The sequence below is a fragment of the Electrona antarctica genome (genome assembly GCF_951216825.1).
Source record: "Electrona antarctica genome assembly, chromosome: 9".
In the NCBI taxonomy this organism is placed as follows: domain Eukaryota; kingdom Metazoa; phylum Chordata; class Actinopteri; order Myctophiformes; family Myctophidae; genus Electrona; species Electrona antarctica.
In genome coordinates this window covers 21,399,893-21,423,043 of record NC_136790.1, presented here as the reverse complement: position 1 = coordinate 21,423,043, position 23,151 = coordinate 21,399,893, and the positions used below count along the sequence as shown (strand labels likewise).

The 23,151-nt window shown below is 44.2% G+C and overlaps 1 protein-coding gene and 1 pseudogene across 2 annotated transcripts; one reads left to right on the top strand and one right to left on the bottom strand.

The window, feature by feature from the left end:
- The first annotated feature begins 139 nt into the window (after window positions 1–139).
- tmf1 (TATA element modulatory factor 1) lies at window positions 140–23,150 on the top strand. Its single transcript, XM_079511242.1, has 17 exons — window positions 140–697; window positions 1,907–3,366; window positions 3,735–3,838; window positions 4,800–4,926; window positions 6,147–6,252; window positions 9,348–9,490; window positions 10,112–10,278; window positions 11,330–11,486; window positions 11,907–11,999; window positions 12,297–12,453; window positions 13,208–13,400; window positions 16,163–16,232; window positions 16,337–16,429; window positions 18,636–18,761; window positions 20,750–20,902; window positions 21,397–21,522; window positions 22,099–23,150. The coding sequence occupies exons 1-17, from the start codon at window positions 562–564 to the stop codon at window positions 22,237–22,239; spliced, it is 3,552 nt and encodes a 1,183-aa protein (XP_079367368.1). The 5' UTR covers window positions 140–561; the 3' UTR covers window positions 22,240–23,150.
- Window positions 16,706–17,521, bottom strand: LOC306930328 (annotated as a pseudogene). Its single transcript has one exon. The product of its transcript is annotated as an uncharacterized misc_RNA (transcript).
- Window position 23,151: the final 1 nt, after the last annotated feature.

Below are 23,151 nucleotides of genomic sequence, written 5' to 3'. Positions count from 1 at the left end.
ATGTATATGTATATATATACATATTCATATATATATATAATTTTGAGTGATTTTTGTTCACTGGTGTCTGATGACACTAGGACCGGAGCTTTAAACGCTACATCATGACGTCACGGTGCTACGTGGAACGGAAGTAGCATGTAGCTAACACGGCCGCTGTGCTACAACAAGACAAGTTGAGACCGAGCGACCAAAACAAACGACGATGGCCAAGCGAAAAAGCCGACAGAAACTCCGAATTATGGAAATAGCCACGCTTTGATCGAAGCGGCGACCTTAGACAGGGGACTGGGAATGCCAAGCTGTCGTTCTACCTGAGTGACTTGCAGTTAGTTGGAGATTCTGACCCTGCCAAACAGATATTTAGCTACTACTACTGTGGTGTTGACTCTTGTCTTTCAGTGTTGTCTGAAGCTGTGCTAACTACTAGTTAGCTGTGACAGCAGCTTGCAGTGCACACAAACTGGAAACTGAATGTACGATGGTAGAATGGGTTTGTTAATTTACTCTCATTGACAAACGTTGGACGTGTTGTTTAGCTAGAGAACTAACTGTCCAAATATGAGCTGGTTCAATGCGTCCCACCTGTCCACTTTCGCCAAACAAGCTTTGACAACGGCTCAGAAGTCCATCGACAGAGTACTGGACATCCAGGAAGCGGACCAATGGAATGACACTGTTGTCATGCCCTACGATGGTAAGTCAAAGTGGCTTTCTTAGTACCAAGCATTTTGAAATGTTGGCTAGGTGTTAGTGTTATTGTGTAACGGCTAACACCGGGCTAGCCCGTCTCCGGACCCCCCGGGTTGAGCTCCTTTGGACCCCTACCCCGTAGGGTCCGGTATCATCGGCTTCAAGCGACATGGGATGCAATCTGACTTACCCTGATTTACCCCTGTGCTGCGGTGTGGGTGTCACGCTGACATATTCCAAAAGAAGCATATGAAAGCTATAGGAGACGAACCCTCTGACCCCCCCCCCCGCGAACGGCTCAGAAGCCGTTAAGTATTTTTAATGTTTGTACGACCGTTTTGGCATCTCTCTTCTTCCTTCCTTGACTTCCTTATTGACATCCTATTGTACCGCCTCCATCACTGTGGCTGGCTACCTGCGACAGAGGCAGGAACGCGCAGATAGCCAGTTCCGGCGCTCTGTCGCAGGTAGCCAGCCACAGTGATGGAGGCAGTACAATAGGATGTCAATAAGGAAGTCAAGGAAGGAAGGAAGAGAGCTGCCAAAACGGTCGTACAAACATTAAAAATACTTAACGGCTTCTGAGCCGTTCGCGGGGGGGGTCAGAGGGTTCGTTGTCTCCTATAGCGTTCATATGCTTCTTTTGGAATATGTCAGCGTGACACCCACACCGCAGCACAGGGGTAAGTAAGGGTAAATCAGATTGCATCCCATGTCGCTTGAAGTCGATGATAAGGAACCCTACGTAAAGTCATCAAAATGTCAGAAACTTTAACGTAGGGTTCCGAAAGGAGCTAACACCGGGCTAGAAGGGAGTATCAGGTTTACAATTCACAATTATAATTTAGGCATTTAACAGATACTCTTAATCCAGAGCGACTTTATAATAAAATGCATAGAAATCTACGATCATAGGTAAACAAAGAACCTGTCCTCAGTCTAAACGATATATCAAGAAGAAAAACAAAACAATCTGTACATTGCAGCTATACACACTATACATGAAGATCTCAGGTCTACAATGACCTGCCATCTGTCTACATAACATGGTATCTAAGTTACATTTTAGCCTTTGCATAAGCCTGCAAGGTCGTCAAGGCTACGGCAAGTGCTACTTATCGTTTGTTACTTAATCATCCAGCACTGAAGAAGATCTCCGTCTCATCATCCATTGTTTTACATGATCTTATAATTTCGTTCACCCCTCAATCAGATTTGCCGGTGAAGCTGCCGTTAAGCGGAGGATGGGGGACGACAGAGTGGGACTCTCCGTCAGAGGAGACTCCTGACGTTCCTCCTCCTTCGTCCGAGGCCATCACCACTCCTGTCACCCGCACTGTCGTGGATGATGAGACGGAGATCTTCTTCAGTGCCTTCTTACCTCCTGGTGGCGAGGGTGTCAAGCAAAACGACACCCAGGTTGTGTGTCTGGCTCCCGTTAAGTCCGGCAGACGGCTGCAAGAGGAGGAGGAGGAGAAGAAGAAGAAGAGAAGGAAGAGAAAGAGGAGCAGGGAGACTGTGGTCAACGACGACGCAGAACCTCAAACGCTGGGACCCGTGGATCCCAGTGGAGAGGACCTGTGGGAGGCTGCAGAGAACCAGGTGGATGAGACTAAGTCCACACCAAGCACACCAACCTCATCGCCACATCCAGACACCATTCTCCTCCAGCCTGTGTCTCTGGATTCATCTCTGAGTGATGATGATGGTCTTTGTGAGTTCGACGGCGAAACCACCAATACGAGCAGGGTAGAAGCGGACATTACTGAGGACGCCGTTTTTGTGGACTCGCAAATGGAGCAGGCGCCGCCGACTTCCACGGAACAACAGATTCCGCTGGATGTTACAGAGTCAATCTCTGCACCTCCTGCTGTCACCTCTGAACCCGAGAGCTCCGCCCCGTCCGACCCCTCTGCACCGTCGCTCCCTAAGGAGGTCCTCCTGGAGCCTAAAGAGTCGAAGACGGAGGACCGGCAGAGTGACACCCCCTCCCCTCCGGTCAGCGCCTTCTCCTCGGGCACCTCCACCACCAGCGACATCGAGGTGCTGGACCACGAAAGCGTTCTGAGCGAGAGCTCGGCCAGCTCCAGGCAGGAGTCGGGGGACAGCAAGGGCAGCCTTCACCTGATGCAGGGCTCCTTTCAGCTTCTCTCTGCCTCCACCTGTGGCGATTTCCCCCGCCAGGAGGACTACCCCAAGCTCACGGAGAGCTGTGGCTCCTCCTCAGATGCTTTCGAGCGCATTGACTCATTCAGCGTGCAGTCGCTGGACAGCCGGAGTGTCAGCGAGGTCAACTCGGACGACGACATCCCCGGGAGTCGGACGCTTGCGTCCGTCACCACCAGCTCCACCCCCACGGAGGAGGCGTCATCAGCTGAGGTTCAGAATGAGGAGGAGGAGATGGAGGAGGAGGCAGCAGTGAGGGAGAAGGAGGAGGAAGAGGACGAGGCACTCAACGAAACGATGAGGGACCAATCGGTGGATGAGATGGAGGAGAGTGGGCGCAGCGCCACTCCCGTTAACAGTGAGCAGCTGGAAGAGCTGATGGAGCAAGAAGCAGAGGTCAACGTCACACTGCCCGGTGCTGCCCCTGATGATGACGGGGACCTCACACAGCCAATCACAGAAGAGATGAAAAGTGTGTCCACATGCCAGATTCTGGAGCTGCAAAAGGTAACGAGGGGTGTATTGTATTGTATCCCCATGTAGCTGCTGGTAGTATCTAGCCTGGATTATCATGTGTCTTCTGCTGACCGGTCTGGCTCCAATCACTGGGTGGGCGTTTTACAGAAACCAAAACGTGGAAGAGCCAATTAATGTCTGTCAAACACAGGGCCATGAGCGCAGACTCTTATTTATAGCTCTACTCTTCCCCTGGTTGCTCACCCAGCGATTGAGGCTAGTCTGCAGAAGATGCATGATGATGTGAATTCACGCGGCCTGGATGGTTTACCAGGCTAGATGGTATCAATCAAAACACTTGAATTGTAGCATTTCAGTGAAAATAAATATATTGACAGAAATATTGGACTCTTGTGTAGGTGATTGATGAGCTGTCGAGTCGTCTTGAAAAGAGGGAGTCACAGCTGCTTACAGTCAGCAAAGATAAAGCCAAACTGGAAGAAGATTGTGACAACCTCAAAGAGTGAGTTAGAAACATACACACACACACACACACACACACACACACACACACACACACACACACACACACACACACACACACACACACACACACACACACACCTGCTTCTGAATGGTAGGGTAAACAGGTAGGGTAACATTCTATTAGTTAGCCATCATTTGTGTTTGAGTCTACCGCCGTATCCAAATATTTGGTTTAGTCTCCGGGCTCAAGACATAAAACAGGATTTTGTCTTATCTGATCCAAATGATATACTGTACGTACGATTTTTTTTTCCAATAATTTTCTTATCTACATTTTTCCATTATTTGAGTATTGATAAACGAGATTGTATTCTAAGAATTATTTTCAGAATAAATATTTAAAGTGTGACGAAATTAATCTCTTATCACTAAAAGTAATTGCTGACTGAAAGTATTTGTACAGGTTTTTGATTGATCGATTGATTGATTGACCTTTATTGAACAACATTGTACAACAGCAACATACAGATGCATACATGAGTCAGAAATGCGTGAGCAGTGGTTCCCAAACCTTTTAGCTTTTTAGCAGATGTGTCCCTGGGACCCAAACTAATGAAAATAGCTCATCTATAAGTTCACAACATGTCGGGATGCGACGTGTTGTGAGCTTGTAGATCTGCTATTATATTTTCCCCCCTCTAATTAATGGATTTTAACTTTTTATAATTTTATCGCATTTATTTGAAAATCTTTTGAAATAACAATAATTAAAAACAAAGTTGGAAACAATAAATAATTTAGTATTTACTGGCGAGTCACGACCCATCAAAATTCGTCTGCGAGCCAAATACCCTTGGCCGATAACCAATATCGATATGCTACCGATAACATCGCTAGTCCTGACCAGCCACTGTTTTGGAAACGGTGTCCGGCCTGAAGCCATCAGTTTGAGTGGTTGGACTAATGAGTGTGTGTGTGTGTGTGTGTGATCTCTCCAGTGAAGTGCTCAGCCTGAAGGAGGAGAGCTCCACCGTCCAGTCCCTGAAAGAGGAGTTCACCCAGCGCATCGCCGAAGCAGAGAGGAAGGCTCAGCTGGCCTGCAAGGAGAGGGACATTGCTAAGAAGGTATGGTCCTGCAAGGAGAGGGACATTGCTAAGAAGGTATGGTCCTGCAAGGAGAGGGACATTGCTAAGAAGGTATGGTCCTGCAAGGAGAGGGACATTGCTAAGAAGGTATGGTCCTGCAAGGAGAGGGACATTGCTAAGAAGGTATGGTCCTGCAAGGAGAGGGACATTGCTAAGAAGGTATGGTCTTGCGAGGAGAGGGACATTGCTAAGAAGGTATGGTCTTGCGAGGAGAGGGACATTGCTAAGAAGGTATGGTCTTGCGAGGAGAGGGACATTGCTAAGAAGGTATGGTCTTGCGAGGAGAGGGACATTGCTAAGAAGGTATGGTCTTGCGAGGAGAGGGACATTGCTCAGAAAGGTATGGTCTTGCGAGGAGAGGGACATTGCTAAGAAGGTATGGTCTTGCGAGGAGAGGGACATTGCTAAGAAGGTATGGTCTTGCGAGGAGAGGGACATTGCTAAGAAGGTATGGTCTTGCGAGGAGAGGGACATTGCTAAGAAGGTATGGTCTTGCGAGGAGAGGGACATTGCTAAGAAGGTATGGTCTTGCGAGGAGAGGGACATTGCTAAGAAGGTATGGTCTTGCGAGGAGAGGGACATTGCTAAGAAGGTATGGTCTTGCAAGGAGAGGGACATTGCTAAGAAGGTATGGTCTTGCGAGGAGAGGGACATTGCTAAGAAGGTATGGTCTTGCGAGGAGAGGGTCATTGCTAAGAAGGTATGGTCTTGCGAGGAGAGGGTCATTGCTAAGAAGGTATGGTCTTGCGAGCCAGGCTCAATTCCTCCCCCAATTTTCAAATTCTTCCGCTATACAGTCTGGTCGAGAACGGCAGCTCTGAAAATAAGATGAAGAGGATGTGACGTCTCCTCCCCGCTTCCATTTTGTGGTGCAAATTTGTTTTAATATAAATCAAAATAATCTAAGCATATATAGCTTGCTGATTGTGAGAAAGTCGAATTCGAGACATAAAATATAAAGATATGAGCATGTATATATCTGCTATATTTGAATAGCCAAAGTATAAAATAATGGTTAAAGTGGTTAGTTACATGGATGCTTTCCTGGTTTTAATGACTTGAGGTAATTCACCAACTGCCTTTTGCTCTAAAGGTCTGCTCTTTTTTTTTACGTGGTCTGAGTAACAAAATCTTGAGATTGAGACATAAAACAAGCAGGGTGTCTGTGACCACGCCGTCTTGCTCTTTCTCCTGCACAGGAAATTAAGGGCATGCGAGACGAGCTGTCCACCAGACTGAACTCCAACGAGATGATGGAGATCATCGGAGAGAAAGAGGAGCAGATCCGAGGCCTGCTGGAGGAAGGTGAGGCTCATTCTACTGCAAGTATGCTTGCAATAATTGACCAGCTAGGTGTCCTTGTGGTTAAGTGTCCGCCCTGAGACTGGGAGGTTGGGGTTCGATCCCCGGCCGGGTCATACCAAAGACTCTGACAAATGGGACCCAGTGCCTCCCTGCTTGGCACTCGGCATCAAGGGTTGGATTGGGGGTAAGTCCCTGCGAGATACTAGTGGCATGTCCAGGGGGTGTATTTGTATGTCAAGCTGCCTCACGCTACATAAAAGGGAGATAGGCTCCTGCCCTAAAGGCCTCATGGCTCGGCAAGGCTTACTACTACCTCTACTATGCTTGCAATTCCTTGTTTACGCCAACATACTCTCATCATGTCACAGTGTTGTGTTCTTGCCGTGTCAAACTTTGATTTGGGACTTGGGACACACCTAGAGGTAGTGGGAAGTACTGACACCTTGGGCCCTATCTTTTTGGAAAACCTTTTAAAATGGTACGAATAGTCGATCTACAACGACATGTTGTAATTGTAGACGGCTATACGAGTTTAGGGATAAGGGGTAAGGCTGCGCACAAGATTGTTTTAACATCCTCCGACCAGCATTCAGTGACAGTATAGATAATGATATCAGCAGCACGTACAGAGTTATGGGCCTTGTTGTTAATCACTCTGGAAATGAGGCAAATCAATGAGCCGCATGATGTTTGGTTTGGTGCTGTGGTAGCCTCAAATGTTTGAGTTGTGAGTTGAGATGTCAATGTTTGCAAATGCCCTGCAATGTCAACTTGTGCAGTTTTGCATTTTATCATTACAGCTGTCTGTTCTGCAAACTGTCAAATTCTTAACTTGTATTTTGTCACATCATCTTTTGCTGAGTCAGTGAACAAGGCAGTGAATCACAGAAGTAGCATTTAATGAGCACCCTGATGTCATGAAAAAACTAACAAAAAAACAACATACCTCGGTTGAACAGTGCATGCTTGTCTGCGTAATGCAGCCAGCTGCTGGCAACTTTTGATGGATTTGGAGAACCTTGAGCTTTCTTAATTTATTGGAAATCGAGAATATTAAATATGTATGCATTATACAAAAATGAATACAATTTGATACTGGTCCATTCAGTGTTTCATTGTATAGTGTAGCTATGGGGAATCTCAATATTTTCCCTTTTTGTGTTGCCCTACTTGATCATACTACATCACAGAAAAGTATCAAACAGATTAGCGATTCAAATATGGAGATAAGAGGTTTCTGCCCATCAGCTTGCTGGTCTGTTATTTTTAGCTTAAAAAAATGTAATCCTGAAAAGTAACACTTTTTTACATAATGCGGTCTCCACCCAACAGACAATATTACGTACTCATTATTTTATACAGAGAAATAGACATTTTCAGAGTTGAAATCTGTGTTAGTGTCTGCAGTAGCTGTCAACTTTTTAAGTCCAAATTGTACTTGCCACCTCCACTGAGCCCCAGCATATGACATCGCCAGGTCACGTCCGGGCCGCGGGGGCTTGCACACGCATCCCAGATGTTATCACCGTGTGTACTTTATGGGTGGCCATAAAGTACATGCCGTTTGTTTGAGTAGAGATTGAGATGAGATCCGTCACTACCTGCTGTACTATCATCACAATAATTTTAACCACTTGAACCATATTTTACTTCTCCTCAAAATGAGGTTTACATCTGCTATTTTTGAAATTCCTTGCAAATCTTTGCTTCTGGAGGTCCCTGGCACAGAAAGATTTTGAGATAGGGTCCGCAGCCAAATGTATATGATTTTGGGGGTCCTTGATATAAGGACTTTGCAAATATTTGAAATTTAAGTGATGTTCATTCACCGTTTTGTTAAACGGAACACAAGCATAACCGGAATAAAAAGGACATCTTGCTTTGCTGAAGGAACTCATAATCTGAGATCCCATTCCTCAGACTATTACAGGAATGCATAGAAATAATTGATGTAAGATATAGTGAAACTATGGCAGTTTCTTCTGATAATGCTGTCCTGTATTTCTTGTCCATTGTTATGTTAACCCATTTTGACCTGAGATCAGATTCTAAAAATGTCAGTTTTCTGAAAAAGCTATGTTTCTATGTCAGTGGTTCTTCAGTGGTTTTTTCAAAAATAGCAGACCTACAAGCTCGTAGCGTGCCACTCGGTGGCGCGCTATGAGCTTGTAGATCTGCTATTTTTCATAACATAACGCCAACACCAAAAGGGGTTCCCGCCCAAAATGGTTAGCATGGCTCATACAAAGAAGACACAAATATCTTTTGAAGACCCTGATTGGATTTTAAAGCATAAATGTTTATTATTGAATACTTATCAGTTGGAGACTACTTACATTATTAATGGAAACGCCTGCCTGTACTCAAACTCATCTTCTCTGAGCACACCTTTTTTTTGGTACTTTTTTTCAACACACAACACAAGTCGTCACATTCCTTACTAGAACCCTAGATCCAGGCCTTAAACACAGACACTGCACGTGATTGTAAGCTGACATTTAACCTAGAAATAGAGACGTGGGCCAGTCCTTGTTCCTGGTCTATCCACAATAGTCTGACTGACAAGCAAAATATGATCTCACTATTGAATAAACACACTTAACATACAGAGAAGGCTTTGAAAATCATATTTGGCTATTATTACAAGGATAACATGAAATCGTCTCCGTCTTACTTTTCAGGATTCAAATTCAAAAATAACAAACGTAGCAGATCGACAAGCTTGCGGATGAGCTATTTTTGATGCTTTTGTGTGACCCTGTAGTAGTGTAGTATGATGACATCGTATGGCATCGATCTACAAGAAAACACAAAACGTTAGAATATGGAGAGGTTTCTGCCCAACTGCAAAAAAGTAATATTGTTACAACGCTGTCTTGCCATGGCACAAGTCCTTCAGTTGTCTGGACGAACTTTAGGTTATTAGATTCTCTTCTTTTGAACATGTGCACGTCGGCGCCGGCGGAGACAACATTTTGCATAATCGCAACAATCATGTCGCGCCCGCCGCCCACTGGCTCTCGTGCCTATGCGGGCGCTTCAAGTACAACGGGGCCTTCATTCTTCAGTGTCTGAGATCCATGTACGTGTTGCAGGTGAGAAGCTGTCTAAGCAGCAGCTGCAGCACTCCAACATCATCAAGAAGCTGCGTGTGAAGGAGAAGGACTGCGACGGCAGGATCATCAAACAGAGCAAGAAGCTCAAGGAACAGGAGGAGGAGCTCAAACATCTGCAGCAGGTCGGTGATGTTTGACCCACTTCAGCCCCTATGTACTGTACTGTGTCGTATGACAAATAGACGATCTACAAGGTCACAACGCGTCGTGCTGCTATTTGCTATTTTTGAGCGGTGGGCACACCGTCTCCATCATGTATCTTTGTGTGTCCCTATGTCTCTGTTTAGTGTACCAACAGGTGAGAAATTGGCGCTGTTGAGCTTCACACTGTGCACAGGTGCATGATGGGAAGCTGAGTTTTTTGTGTAACACCAGTCTTTTTCAGCACAAGTATCTGTCTTTACAGGAGTTCAGTACAGTATAACAATTTTAGTATAGTTCCACCGCTCACTTCACACAGGTCACAGGTGTGATTTTTATTTTTATTTGTTTTTGCATTTTAGAAAATGTTGGTTGTGCGAGTTGTGGTTTTCTTTCAATTCATTTGCAGATTTCTTATCAAAATGTACTTGGTTCCTCATCCTAGTTACTCATCACACAAACAGTTGATCACACAATCAGCCAGTGAGCACAACATAGGTATAAAACTTGCATTAAGTAGGCTTAGTATGTACAGATAACATATGCACTAAAGTGTTTCTGCATGTGCGTGTGTGCGTGCGCACGTTTGTGTTTGTGTATAGGTGCTGGACGGGAAGGAGGAGGTGGAAAAGCAACACAGGGAGAACATCAAGAAGCTGAACGGTGTGGTGGAGCGTCAGGAGAAGGAGCTCAGCAGGCTGCAGAGTGACGCTGAGGATCTGCAGGAGAACAACAGGAGCCTCCAGTCTGCTCTGGACAGCTCTTACAAGTACTAGAGCTCATTAACACTCCATTACACCACGGCGTCACTTGCTGACGAGAACAGATCTCCAAGCTAGCAGTAACCTATTCAGATCTTCAATTGCCACGTGTTGCTTGTTTGAATATCTGTTCTTATCGGCAAGTGACACCGCCATGCGATGGAGTATAAATAACAAATGTTTTCATAAGCAAATAGCAAAGAGATTTTATCATTATTTGATGAATGCTCATTAGAAGTTAACTGAACTCAAACCGACATCTTGAAATTGCTTTATGTTTACCCAGCAGTCACAAACACAACTTTCCATCTTCATGGAACAAAGATGAGCGTTCCATTTTTCGTGAAGTTGTAAATGGCACATTTTAGAGCTGTACTTAATAGTAGACCTCTGAATAGTTAAAACTGTGAGATAGTTAAACTGTGAGGCCTTATGGAAGAGTTTGGACAATAAAGTCCTTAAGAGAACAAAGTACCAGGATGAGTTCAGATGGCCTGCAGGCGACACCGGCTACTCTTACTGTACATGCAGGGAGGCTTATCATCAATCCCAATGAACTCTGTCAGATTGAAGATCTGATTATAATGTGCTCCGAAAGTGGCACCTGTTCAGTGTATCACATTGCATTATGCGCACAATGCATCCTAACATAAAGAAACACGTGCACGCGAGGAGCTGCAATTAGTGTCGAGTTTCCAGAACAATGAAAGACCCCTGTCAACAACTCTAACGTGGTCCCTGGGTAAACAAAGAAGTACAGTATAGCCGCTATGGTAGTCAGGTGACATTGGTTTTCAATAGCTGTGTATGGTTTTAACACTTCCTAATCCATTAAGACCTGAGGCCCATTCTACAAATGCCAGTTTTAGAAAAAACTGTAAACCTATGTTGCTGTGTAGTGGTGCTCAAAACCTTTTCATGTCAAGAACCCCCCCCCCCCCCCCCCCCCCTCAAAATATTTTGTTCCAGGGACCCCCAGAAGCAAATCTTTTTGAGTTAAAAATGTTCACTTTAAAAATTCACGAAGTCACGATGTTCTACACATTCTCTGTCCCCCAGGGAGCTGGCAGAGCTCCACAAGGCCAACGTCAGCAGGGCCAGTGAAGCCCAGGAGAAATCTCTCAGCAGGGAGACCCAGGCCAAGGAGCTGCTGAGCGTGGCCCTGGAGAAAGCCCAGGAGGAGGCCCGTCTGCAGCAGGAGGCTCTGGCTAACCAGGTAACAGTCAGTGGCTCATTCTCTGCAATCCAGTGTTCCGTACATTACTTACTACTACTACTAAAGCGCTTTGGATAAAAGCGCTATATACCGGTAAATTTACCATTTATGTGTACATCCTGGATTAAAGTTATATTATGTCAAAATCAAATCGCTTGCACCCCAGCGTCCATACTGTGGGGGGGAACATTCGGCAAAAATAGTGTCGAAACATAGATCTGCTCTTTTTGGTGGAGAGATTTGGTGTAGACAGAAAAATGCGGTCCAAGCACAGAGCCACGGGTCCAGTCAGTGCATGAAGGACACTTTTACGATAAATTAAAATCTCTGCGTTATGATTATTGTGATAGTTATTTATTTTTTATTTTTTTAACCGCCATAAACTATAACTATTATGGTCTCTCCAACTCCCCCGACTAGGTGGCTGACCTGAGGCTGGCCCTGCAGCGGGCGGAGGGCCAGCAGGGCAGGAAGGAGGATTACCTGAGAGACGAGATCGGTGAGCTGCAACAGGTAAGGCAGAGAGCCACTACACACTATCTGGTACCACCCAAACCTACAGCAAACATTCTGCTACTCTGCTAAGCACATATAAAATGCCATGACACCATCCATTTAGGACCTGAGGCAGGAATCGGATTCTACAAATGCCAAATGTAAATCCCAACAGTTTTCTGAAAAACACATGTTGCTGTTAACTTGACTCCAACAAGTTCACAATACAGCCTCCATTCTGGGATTGGTGCTCGGATTTCTTTTTTTAGAGACATTTATAACCAAAACCTAAATGGTTTGTCGTGCCCTCAACAGCGACTGCAGGAGGCGGAAACCAGGAACCAGGAGTTGAGTCAAAGCGTTACCTCTGCAACGCGACCTCTTCTCCGGCAGATTGAGAACCTGCAGGCCTCGCTGGGAGGCCAGACGGCATCCTGGGAGAAGCTGGAGAATTGCATCTCTGATAGGCTAGGTGAGAGCAAGAGTCTCAGTGGAGCGAGTGTGTATCTCAAGCATGTAAGGACCCCAAGTTGCTATGTATTTGGCCACAGTTCCCCATCTGAAAATATTTTGTGGGGACAACAGATCAACCCATAAAAGATGATTTTATAAAAATTGGGTTAGGGTTAGTCGTCTACACATCACATTTGGGCTATTTTGGAATATATTTGGGTTAATGGTGGTTTAACTGATTTTAATGCAACACCCTCAAGGACCACAGACCCCACACCTTTTTCAGGTCTGCATGTATAAATATGTTACCCTAATCCAGCGGTTCCCAAACCTTTTTGGCCATGCACCCCCTGTTAGTGCCCGACCTAGCTGACGCAAATATAAATTGAATAAGCTCTAAAGAGACATATATTTCCTATTTATCCACATAATATTTTAATATATTTAAAATAAAACTGTAGCACACCATTAGCCTTTTCATGTTGCGCAGCCCCTAGAAGGCGCTTGCGCACCACAAGGGGTGCACACACCACAGTTTGGGAACCACTGCCATTGATTCTTTGGCTAAATTAGCTATTTGAAAAAAGCAATTTGATGCCTTGTGAGCTTCTAGAAAAACAATCTTACTTTCTTTTTATTGTGGGATATTTTTGAAATACTTTTAACGACACAAAATCTTGCACGGTTGGATTGCTGACATTAATTTTGGGGTCCTTGACATGGAAATGTTTGAGTGTAAAACATGGTTCCCTGTGTGCATCACCCCTCGTCAGCGGAAGCCCAGGCCCAGCTGGCTGTGGCCGTGGAGAAGGAACGATCCGCCACCGACGAGCTGCTCGCCGTCAATGCCCAGCTGGCCTCTCTGGACTCCCAGAACTCCCTGCTGCGTCAGGAGAAGGGCCGCGTCCTGGTACAGCTGGACGCCGAGAAGCAGAAGAGGGAGAAACTGGAGGACGAGGGCAGCAGGTAACAATGTGCAGTCGGAATCGGCTTAATTGTCACATCACAGGTTTTTACAGGTGTAAAGAAGTGGGAGAAATAATTTACCCTGCACGCTCTTATCATTTTGTAGTATTCTGTGAGAAGAGAGAGGGTAGAGTGAGAAGAAAGAGAATGAAACGTGGGATAGAAACGTGTTAAATAAACAAATGTATACATACTAGAGCGGTGCCTGTGGGGCCTCTACAGTGGTACCCGTTGGGCACTAGGGCTGTCAGTTTACCTCTATAATCCCATTCGAATTTCATTGCTTTATTTTTAATATTCGAAAATTTACATACTAAATTTTATCCCATTATAGCCTACTGAAAAACCCCTCTATACACATATATTTTAAGTTTTGTATGCACGTTCTGTCCACTAGAGGGCCCCCCATCCAAACGTCAAAGCTATTATTTCAACGCGACATGTAATGGTTGGCACAAGGCAAAAAAATAATAACATTTCATTTTGATTGAAGTATTTATTAACAGTTTGCAGAATTACAGTACATTTCTGTCTGATCTCACGCCCAGCTATTCCACTTGATGGAGTGAGGAGCGGTAGCGACGGCACTATGGCTGGAAGGCAAGAAGCGGCCGGGCTGATTCAACAGCGGTAGATTCGTTATTCAATACATTAAACAAGCGGGTAAAATAAAATATAAAATCAAAATATAAAATAGAATTAATAAATGATAAAAGCTACTTTCGAATGGCAAATTTTTAGCATTCGAATATTATACATTTTGGCCTACTTGGAACGTTGCACGTTGGAAATGCATGCCCCACCCAGATATTCTGCGTTAGAGCCTCTACAGCGCTGCCCGTTGGGCACTTGCCTGCTTGGAATGATGCAAGTTGGAAATTAATGCCCCACCCACATTATGTCTGTGTCCCTTTTCCATATGTCCATATATGGACATAGCATGTGACATAACCAGACATCCCAGTTTCAAGCTCCGTGTCTCGAGTTTATCTTGTTCTTTTGCTCATCTGTGTCTGAATTCAAGGGATTTAAAGACATTTGTAGAATCGTCCTTAAGTTGTTAATGGGTTACAGATGTAAGAGCTTTTATAAAAGAATCGTTCCCTGACCGGGAATCGAACCCGGGCCGCGGCGGTGAGAGCGCCGAATCCTAACCACTAGACCACCAGGGAGATGCTGTTCAGTCTTGTTGCAGCTAAACATAACCCATTGTGGAATGTGTGTCTCGTGTGACAGCAGCAGGCGATGGGGCTTCCATTGATATGTATAGCAGGGTAATAACTTCTCACCTCTGTAACTATTAACGACACCGATGTTTCTCATTTAAAACAAAAATGATTGATTGTATTACACCATTGTTGTACCATTGTACCTAAAATGTGGGATGTGTATACTCCTTAGAAATAAGGTAAAAAAAGGGTTGCCTTTTCTTCTTCAGAATTGAATTGCTAGAGGTGATTGTGTAAATGTATATTTGTTTACAATTCCCTGACATTCCCTGGCATTCCTGGCAATGTTAGTGCTGTACAGTAAGAGTGGTCTAAAAGCCTCTAGTCTGAACCAGGCAAACCTCTGTCTTGTAGAGGAAGAGGGGGTGGGGTGGTGCTGAAAGGCCTCACAGGAACGACCCCTCCCCCCACATGGGAAGCTGTAATACAGCGTGGCAGTTGGCTTAGCTTTGTGTGCTGTGTGAGAGGCCCACTGCAGCAGGCGGGCTAGTGGCGCAATGGATAACGCGTCTGACTACGGATCAGAAGATTCTAGGTTCGACTCCTGGCTAGCTCGTAGATTATTTTCTCAGCTCGTGTTTCTGTTTATCAAACATCCACTACATTGCTATCCACTACATTACTATTACTATGTTATTACTATCATGTTATCTGGTTAGAAACTAGAAAGCAAATGAAAGGGCTTACTGTTACCATGTGGTATAAAGGAGGATGGATATAATTCTGCATTGTACTGACTCACGTTTGTTCATTTTATTGCAATTGTGGACATTGCAATATCATTGGAACTGCAACACATAAAGATGGACAAGCAGCAGATTAATATTGTATTTAGTGTTAGTGGTGAAATGCTGAGTTACAACTCATTGACACAGCACAGCAGGCTTTTAATAAATACATTTATTTATAGATATAATATAATAAATTACATCGCTGTTTTTAAACAAAAATAACAATAGCGAAATATATATGTATAAGGAGACTAGAGAAAGGAATGACAGAGAATGAAAGAGAGAAAGAAAGGGGGAACATCACTCCCCCCTAACGACAGCAGTGGTGCATGGCACCACTAGGCCGTGTGCCTCATCCTTTTTCTTTGTCGGAGCACAGCACTGCAGCAGGCGGGCTAGTGGCGCAATGGATAACGCGTCTGACTACGGATCAGAAGATTCTAGGTTCGACTCCTGGCTAGCTCGTAGATTATTTTCTCAATTTATTTTCCCCTTTTGTTTTCAATAGTCGCTGCATGTTATAATATCCGGCTAATCTTACTCTTTGATTGATTGAATAGTTTATTAAACACATGTAAAAACAGCAACAGAGTACACTTATTTCAAAAGGGATAGCACCAGCGGTCTTGTTTCCATTAACATTTAATCATTGTTTAATGATTCTGAAAATGTGATTTTTTTATTTATCTGAAACACGTTTCCTGAAGGTTATTAAGTTGTTTAATTTCCCCCCACACAGTCTCTCAGCTCCTGTCATTTTTTTATTATTGTTTTTTAATCATTGCTGTAATTGTCCTTTTAGGGAACACGTTGAGTTGGAAAACCTGCGCGGGGAACACAGTCGAGCAATTGAAGATGCAAAGAAAGAGAAGGTAGCGTGTGTTCCTTTCCCCTCTGCTCTCTGACACCCTACTTATTTAACATCCCTGTGCAGAACAACTGCTTTATGTCTGCCTCTGTTTGCTCCGCCCACCAGCTGTTGCTGACCAATCAGCTGGAGATGGAGAAGATGAAGGTGGAGCAAGAGAAGAAGAAATGCTACTTGGCACAAGAAGCCCTCAAGGAAAGGGTAATACATGATGTATTAATGTACATCCTCTAGCTACTTACTGCACTGGTGTTGTTTTGAGCTACATGTTTTCTACATAGACCACATCTTATTATCCATGTCTGTCTGTCTGCATCTACAGGCACATAGCACCTATACAAAGGGGAATAGAGCTTATATTAAAAAAGGGTATCAAAAAAGGTCCCGCACACTGTCAGATACTTGCCAAAATGTTGCTCTTATTTGGTCGACGTTTCGGTCGCTTAGACCTTCTTCAGGACAGACAAATTACATTTCCTAGTTTTTACACCATACAGGTATAGATGTTTGTCTACGAGCTATGCCGGCACTGCAAGGTATGAAATATGAGCTTGTTTTCATGCACTCAGGGGTGAGTTTCAGACACACAAAGCAGAACTCAATCTGACAGCGAGGACAGATGATGTTCTTACACCCCGTCTTGTCGTGCTCCACTCTCTGGCCGCAGGTGGGGCAGGCCCGGATGGAGGGACAGGCATCGACTCCCTCCACCTGAGGAAGCCAGGTGGTCTTGCAGTTCTTTAGGATTTCCAGGTCGTGATTTATGCAGCCTGTGTTGCCGCAGCGGTCGGAGCGTGGAGCGCGCCCTTTCCACGGCTTCAGACACTGCCAGCAGAACTGGTAGAATTATTTTGCTGCGCAGACGGTGCACTGTACATTTAGGTTGGTGAGGTCCTCTCTCTCCACATAGGAGTCGCATCCTGGACATGTTTTAAATTCACAGTATTCTGTGGCTGCCAAGCGAGCTAGGACTTCTTCAAAGTGCTCCATCTCCTTGGCAGTCAGCACTGCAAGTTTACGCACCTCTTGATAGGACCACACCTCGTCACACTTCTGCAGAGTGCCATCCTTTAATGCAGGGCACTTGAATTTGTACTGGCCCTGGTCCAGTAAGCTGCGACACCATCCTGTGAGAGACTCTGGTGTAACAGCATGACCGCAGGACATCTCTGCTCTGAGACAAATGTCGCCATCCTCTGGGGGTAGTGGATCCAAAGCATCTGGTCTATTGACAAATTTTAAAGTGGTGTCCCTGGGGTCATAGCCCTTTTCCTGCTGCTGCTGTGTGGACATTTTCAGCTTCCAAAGATTCGCTCACGAACAGGACAGTATTAAAGACTGGACTGGTGGAAGAGATTTGCTGTGGCACTGCGTCCGTGTCACTGCAATTTGTTAGGCTTGCGACCCCTGTTATATAATATCCGACTATGCTTTGTCACGATGACGAAGCCAATCAATGTGGCTTCTACCACATCAATATCATGTCAGCACTAGGTCAGCCCGGGCCAAATATAGGGATGTCATACTAGACCCATTTTCCTCGCCCTGTGTCTGTTATCTGATGTAGCCTAATCCTGATCTCCATCAACTTGAGCCAGTGAACCGAGCTCAAACATTTAAGTCAGTCAATTGAAGGCAGCAAGGCTAATTACTCGAGCCACTGGTCGCAGGTAGGTCCGGTCGCCAACCTTCACTCGAACCAGAAATGGTCCGGATGAGGTTACGTGGCACACTGATTGCATGTTCCACGTAACCTCCAAAGATACCCTTTTTTAACTCTTCTATACTTGTAACAAAATGTTTTTATTTCGACTATTAAATATCTCATTTGAACTAGCGAATGCAAAGTCGTTAAGCCAAGAAGGTGCCTCCTGTTCTGCACACAATTCACTTCAATTGGGCGGCAGTGGCTCATGGGGATCCCGGGCTCCCCTAAAGTTAGTGTCAAAGTGTCCTTGAGCAAGACACTGAACCCTTAATTGCTCCCGACCTTGCATTCCTTGTTTCCTCTGTCATCGGTGTAAGACAGTGGGGTGTATGACAGTGAGGTGTATGACATCTGTGTATGTCTCATTAGGAAACAGTGGTCTGACACCAAGGTGTGTGTTTGGGACGGAGGAAGGAAGACACTGGAGCAACTCGGACAGTTTAAGCCCTTAATTTATTTACATGGTGCAAGTAAAAAAGTTGACAACGTTTCGATCTATCGGTCACATCTTCGTCAGGTCATGGTCGTATTTGTTTGGGACCTCCTTGGACTCCCCATTCCTTTTCCCAAGCTGATTGGATGGTGAAGTCCACTGCGCCACACGAACACTTGTAGACACTAGACTAAGATGAAATAGCTGTCGTTTAGTACTGTAGTTAATGTTGCCGTGTGTGTGGCTGTGCTGTGCTTGTCCATCAGGAGAGGAAGGCCATGGTGCTCTCCATGGGCGAGCCCCCCACCTCCTCCACCACCCCCTCACTGTCACGCTCCAGCTCCATCAGTGGGCCGGACAACGGCGGTCTGCACACCTCTGTGCTATCTCAGGTGAACAGCCGGCTTTCAGTCACTTAACCCCCTTATGGCCATGACGTATTATCCCCTGTAATTGGGAGTTTAATATAACAAAATGTAGCAACTATTAGCTTGTTTGGCTAACGGCCGATGTAATCTACCTAAAACCGGACGAAATCCGCGCGTGCACGGTCGATCACGCACGCGTGTGATCGTGCATGCATCGCTGCGTAAAATGCGATATTTTGGGCTTGATTAGAGCTTAATTTGACTTAGTTATTAAAATAAACAATGATCGCTTAGCATTCCGGACATCTGATAGTGCTGCACCAGTCCAAACTAGTCCCGGATGTTGTGATTGTGCGGAAGTGGCATCGCCAGATTAGCTCTATTAGGTCAAAATCGGCACAATGGTGACGCTACCGCCACCATCAGGACTGAGTGTCCTGATGGTGGTGGTATTTTCTATTGGCATTAAAATGACAAATTAAACATATGAATAGTGCAGGCAGAAGGCACAATCCACTGTTAATTAGGCTGGCAATAAGCCAGTTAATGTGCATATTACAGTATAATAGGAGCAAATACACTGGAACCCGCTTCCAATTAATCAAATCTAAAAACGTAACAGAACTGTGCTCAGCAGAGTGCATACCTCCGCCAACACTAAGCAATTGCATGGATTATCTCAGTCACTACGACTGATTTCAGTCATTTGGATTCCATAGATACAACCTAGCATGTCTTCAGCATGTTGCACACTGAAAATAGCCAATCAACAAGCTCACGACACACCGTAGTGCAGGGTTCCCCAATAGGCGGCCCGCGGGCCATTTGCGGCCCGCGGAGCGCCCCCTTGCGGCCCGCGGAAGATTTTTTTTTTTGGGGGGGGTCCCAGATATAAATGGCATTAAATGGGGGTCAGTAGCCTATGCATGTGAAACTGGGCATCCTTTTCAAATGGGGTCCTGCCCTGAAAATGAATTTTCAGGGCAAGACCTCGACCTCACGCGTGCGGACTCGGCCCCCAGCCTGGTACCCTAGTCAAAATATGGCCCTCGAGGAAAATTAATTGGGGAACCCTGCCGTAGTGCGACATGTTGTGAGTTTGAAGATCTGCTATTTTCGGTTATTAGTTATTTTAAGATGAAAGAGTATTTGAAGTGGTCACATTAGCAATGGAATACATGTTTAGAAGCATCTTCCATAAACATCAATGGTCTCAGAAATGTAATAAAACTAAAAGTGTCAGGCCTTAATCTGTGATTTTTTTCTCCAACTGGTTGGCTGTAATGTAGAACAGCTTGGCAGCAACATTTGAAAAATAAATGATAATACCAATGATAACATCATCATTACATTTTCAGTAATGAGATTTTATGTTTAATTATTTGATATGGACATCACATCATAATCACATTGCCCACTGCACAAATTGTTTCAACTTGTAGATGCATTGCTTACAGTGTGTTAGCACAAGTGCTAATTTTCACCACCTGTCAGTGTCCACAGGAGACTTTTCTAAAAATACAATAACACTTTAGTAAAAAGACGAAGAAGATTTTACTTTTGCTTTATTCCATGCAATTGTCATGATATGCTAGTGAGACTCAACCCTCAGGGCAGCATGATAACAGAGTAATCTAGTAAGAGAGTAATGACACTCCCGTTGACTCTCATTGTAACAATGGAATGCGGAAGTGCTCATTCTATCTCAATGGAATAGTTCCAGCCATAGGAGCAATGTTTGGAACTATCGCCCATAGGCACCCGCTTTGCGGCGAGATCAAAGCGTGTCACCACTCTCTTACTAGATTACTCTGCGTGATAAGACGTGCTCCTCCAAGCTCCATTAAAATCTGGCCATTTCTTCCATTCTTCAGTTATTTTGCTAAACTAACAAATGGAACAGTGTGAAAACATAACCCCGGTCGAACCTAGCAGAGGTAATACAACGGACCAGCATTTGCATAATAATCCTTTTGAAGTTGACGTTGTTTGTGCGATTTTGTGCTGTTTAGGACGACCCTCTGGACCACTCGCTGGCCTCTATGTCCATGTCCATGAGTGGCACCAACCTGTACGAAGCTGCCAGGCTGTCTGGAGGCTCCAGCATCCTAGAGAACCTGCAGTCTCAGCTCAAAGGGAGAGAAGGAGAGATAGCACAGCTCCAGGTAGCAGTTCACTCCACAGACCGGATACTAAACTCTTCACAAACAAACCCTAGTCTAGCTATTCATTTTGTTGCCCGTTTGGCTTTACAAATGTTAAGATTTGACCTTGTGGTCAATTATCCCTGATAATTATACTTGGTTGTGCACCAAAAAGAGTTCTATAAACTCACAATGGGATGCACTGCGATGCGTTATGAACTTGTAGATTGGCTATTTTCAGTGTGTGATATCGGCACACAACTAGTATAAATCACCCTTACTATATCATGCTACCAAATGTCATTCCTTAGTAATTCTGGTTTTAATGAATGTAAGTTTTAATTAATTTTTGTATTTGTTTCATTTTAATACCACGAAAAATGCTACAAAGTTGTTGAACTCATCTTCATTCTTATTACAACACCATTATAACGTCTTTGCATTCAAGGTTCTGTAGAGCTGTGAGCATATACCTTAAAGTGCTACTGCTATGCCCTTAATGTCATGTTTACTAGCTGGAGATCTCCAGTCTGGAGAGGAGTCGCTCGGTCATGGCTGAGGAGATGGTCCGACTCACCAATGAGAACGATGAGATGGAGGATAAGGTTAACGACATCCCTGGACTGAAGGTTCTACTCCAAGTAAGAGCAGTTGGCTACTAGTAGCTGTTCTTTTCGGTGACAACTGTTGTACTGAAGAAATGTTCTGTGCAGCACTTTGGTACAAAGAAAGTTGTTTTTAATTGGGCGCTATAAATACATTTGATTTGAAGTGCACCGTGTCATGCCATCTAACATAATATACAGGTTCTGGATTATATGCTACGGCTCTGTTTCACATAAGGTTTTCAGAACCTAGTTTGGGCCCTGCTCAGGCGGTAGTACTAAGCCTGAGTAACTTCTGATAACGCAGAACTTATGGTACTTTCAAGCATTTTCTAAAATAGCCATGCTATTTTCTCCAGCACTTGTGTAAGTAAAAAGACTACATTTTTGCAACCAAAGAGCCTCATTGTTCACCTGTCAATGTGCGAGCTTAGCTTTGGAATTCATATGCTCATCTAGTGTAGTACATCAGAACTCATAAACATCAGGTATCTACATTTAGAATTTGTGTGTGTGTACACCCACCAAATTCCACCTACCAGCTCACTGTCTGCAAATGTATTGTGGGTGTGTGTGATTAATTTGTTGTGGGTTGTGTATTATTTGTTTCAGGATCTGGAGCAGAGGCACAATACCATCCTTCAGATGTATGGAGAGAAGGCTGAGGAGGCAGAGGAACTGAGGCTGGACCTGGAAGATGTCAAGAACATGTACAAACTCCAGATTGATGAACTGCTCAAGACCCAGAAATAGACTGGCTTAACCTTAGGCTGATTCTACGTTGTTGCTACAGTATATCAGTGGTTCGCAAACTATTTTATGTCAAGATGGTAATGTATTTGGCCGCGAACCGCCATCGGCAAATATTTTGTTCCAGGGACCTCCAGAAGAAAAGATTTGGGTTAAACTTTAAAAATGTGTATATATACTGTAGACTTCCACACATTTTCACGAATTTTCAAAAATGGCAGATCTACAAGCTCATAGCGTGACACGAAGGCACTATGAGCTTTTATATCTGCTATTTTTGAATAGCCAAAGTATAAAATGTCACAGATGCTTTCCTGGTTTTAATGGGTTAAAAACTGACACGCTCCCGAAACATACAATCTGCATTTTATGCAGATTCACTGTAAAAGATGAGATTTTATTTACCTCCTACAACTTCCAACGATGTCTGTAAAGTTGATCTGTCTTGAGTAGCTACCTGATTTTTAGCTTTGTTTAGTTTTTTATTGTTTTCTTTTAATTATCCAATAATATTATTTATGTGGGAATAGTGGTAATTTTGGTAATAGCATAATATATATTACAGATTACAAAGCAGTTATGAAGGATAATCACAACTCTGTCAACACCTGTCAACTCCTTGGAACTTCATACGATGTTACAAATGCTTTTTCATGATCAGATTCACAGTGCTGTATAGAGTCTTCTGACTATCATAAATGAACAGGATTTAGTTTGCACTAAAGGGGTTTCATTTTCAGTTGAATAGATTGAAATATAATTGGAATATGGTTCAAGGTGTATAACAATTATTGTACAGTTATAATTTGTTCAGCTCCTTAACAAAAACAGAGGAAAAAAATATCTTTAGCATATTAAGCTATGCTATCTATGTATAAATATGTAAATTAATAAACATTTATCTGGGTGCTGAAG

Coding starts and splice junctions, on each gene's coding strand:
- tmf1 (XM_079511242.1), top strand. CDS start 562: ATGAGCTGGTTCAATGCGTCCCACCTGTCCACTTTCGCCAAACAAGCT. Junction 10,279..11,329: donor GCTCTGGACAGCTCTTACAA/GTACTAGAGCTC, acceptor TCTGTCCCCCAG/GGAGCTGGCAGAGCTCCACA. Junction 12,000..12,296: donor AGATCGGTGAGCTGCAACAG/GTAAGGCAGAGA, acceptor TGCCCTCAACAG/CGACTGCAGGAGGCGGAAAC.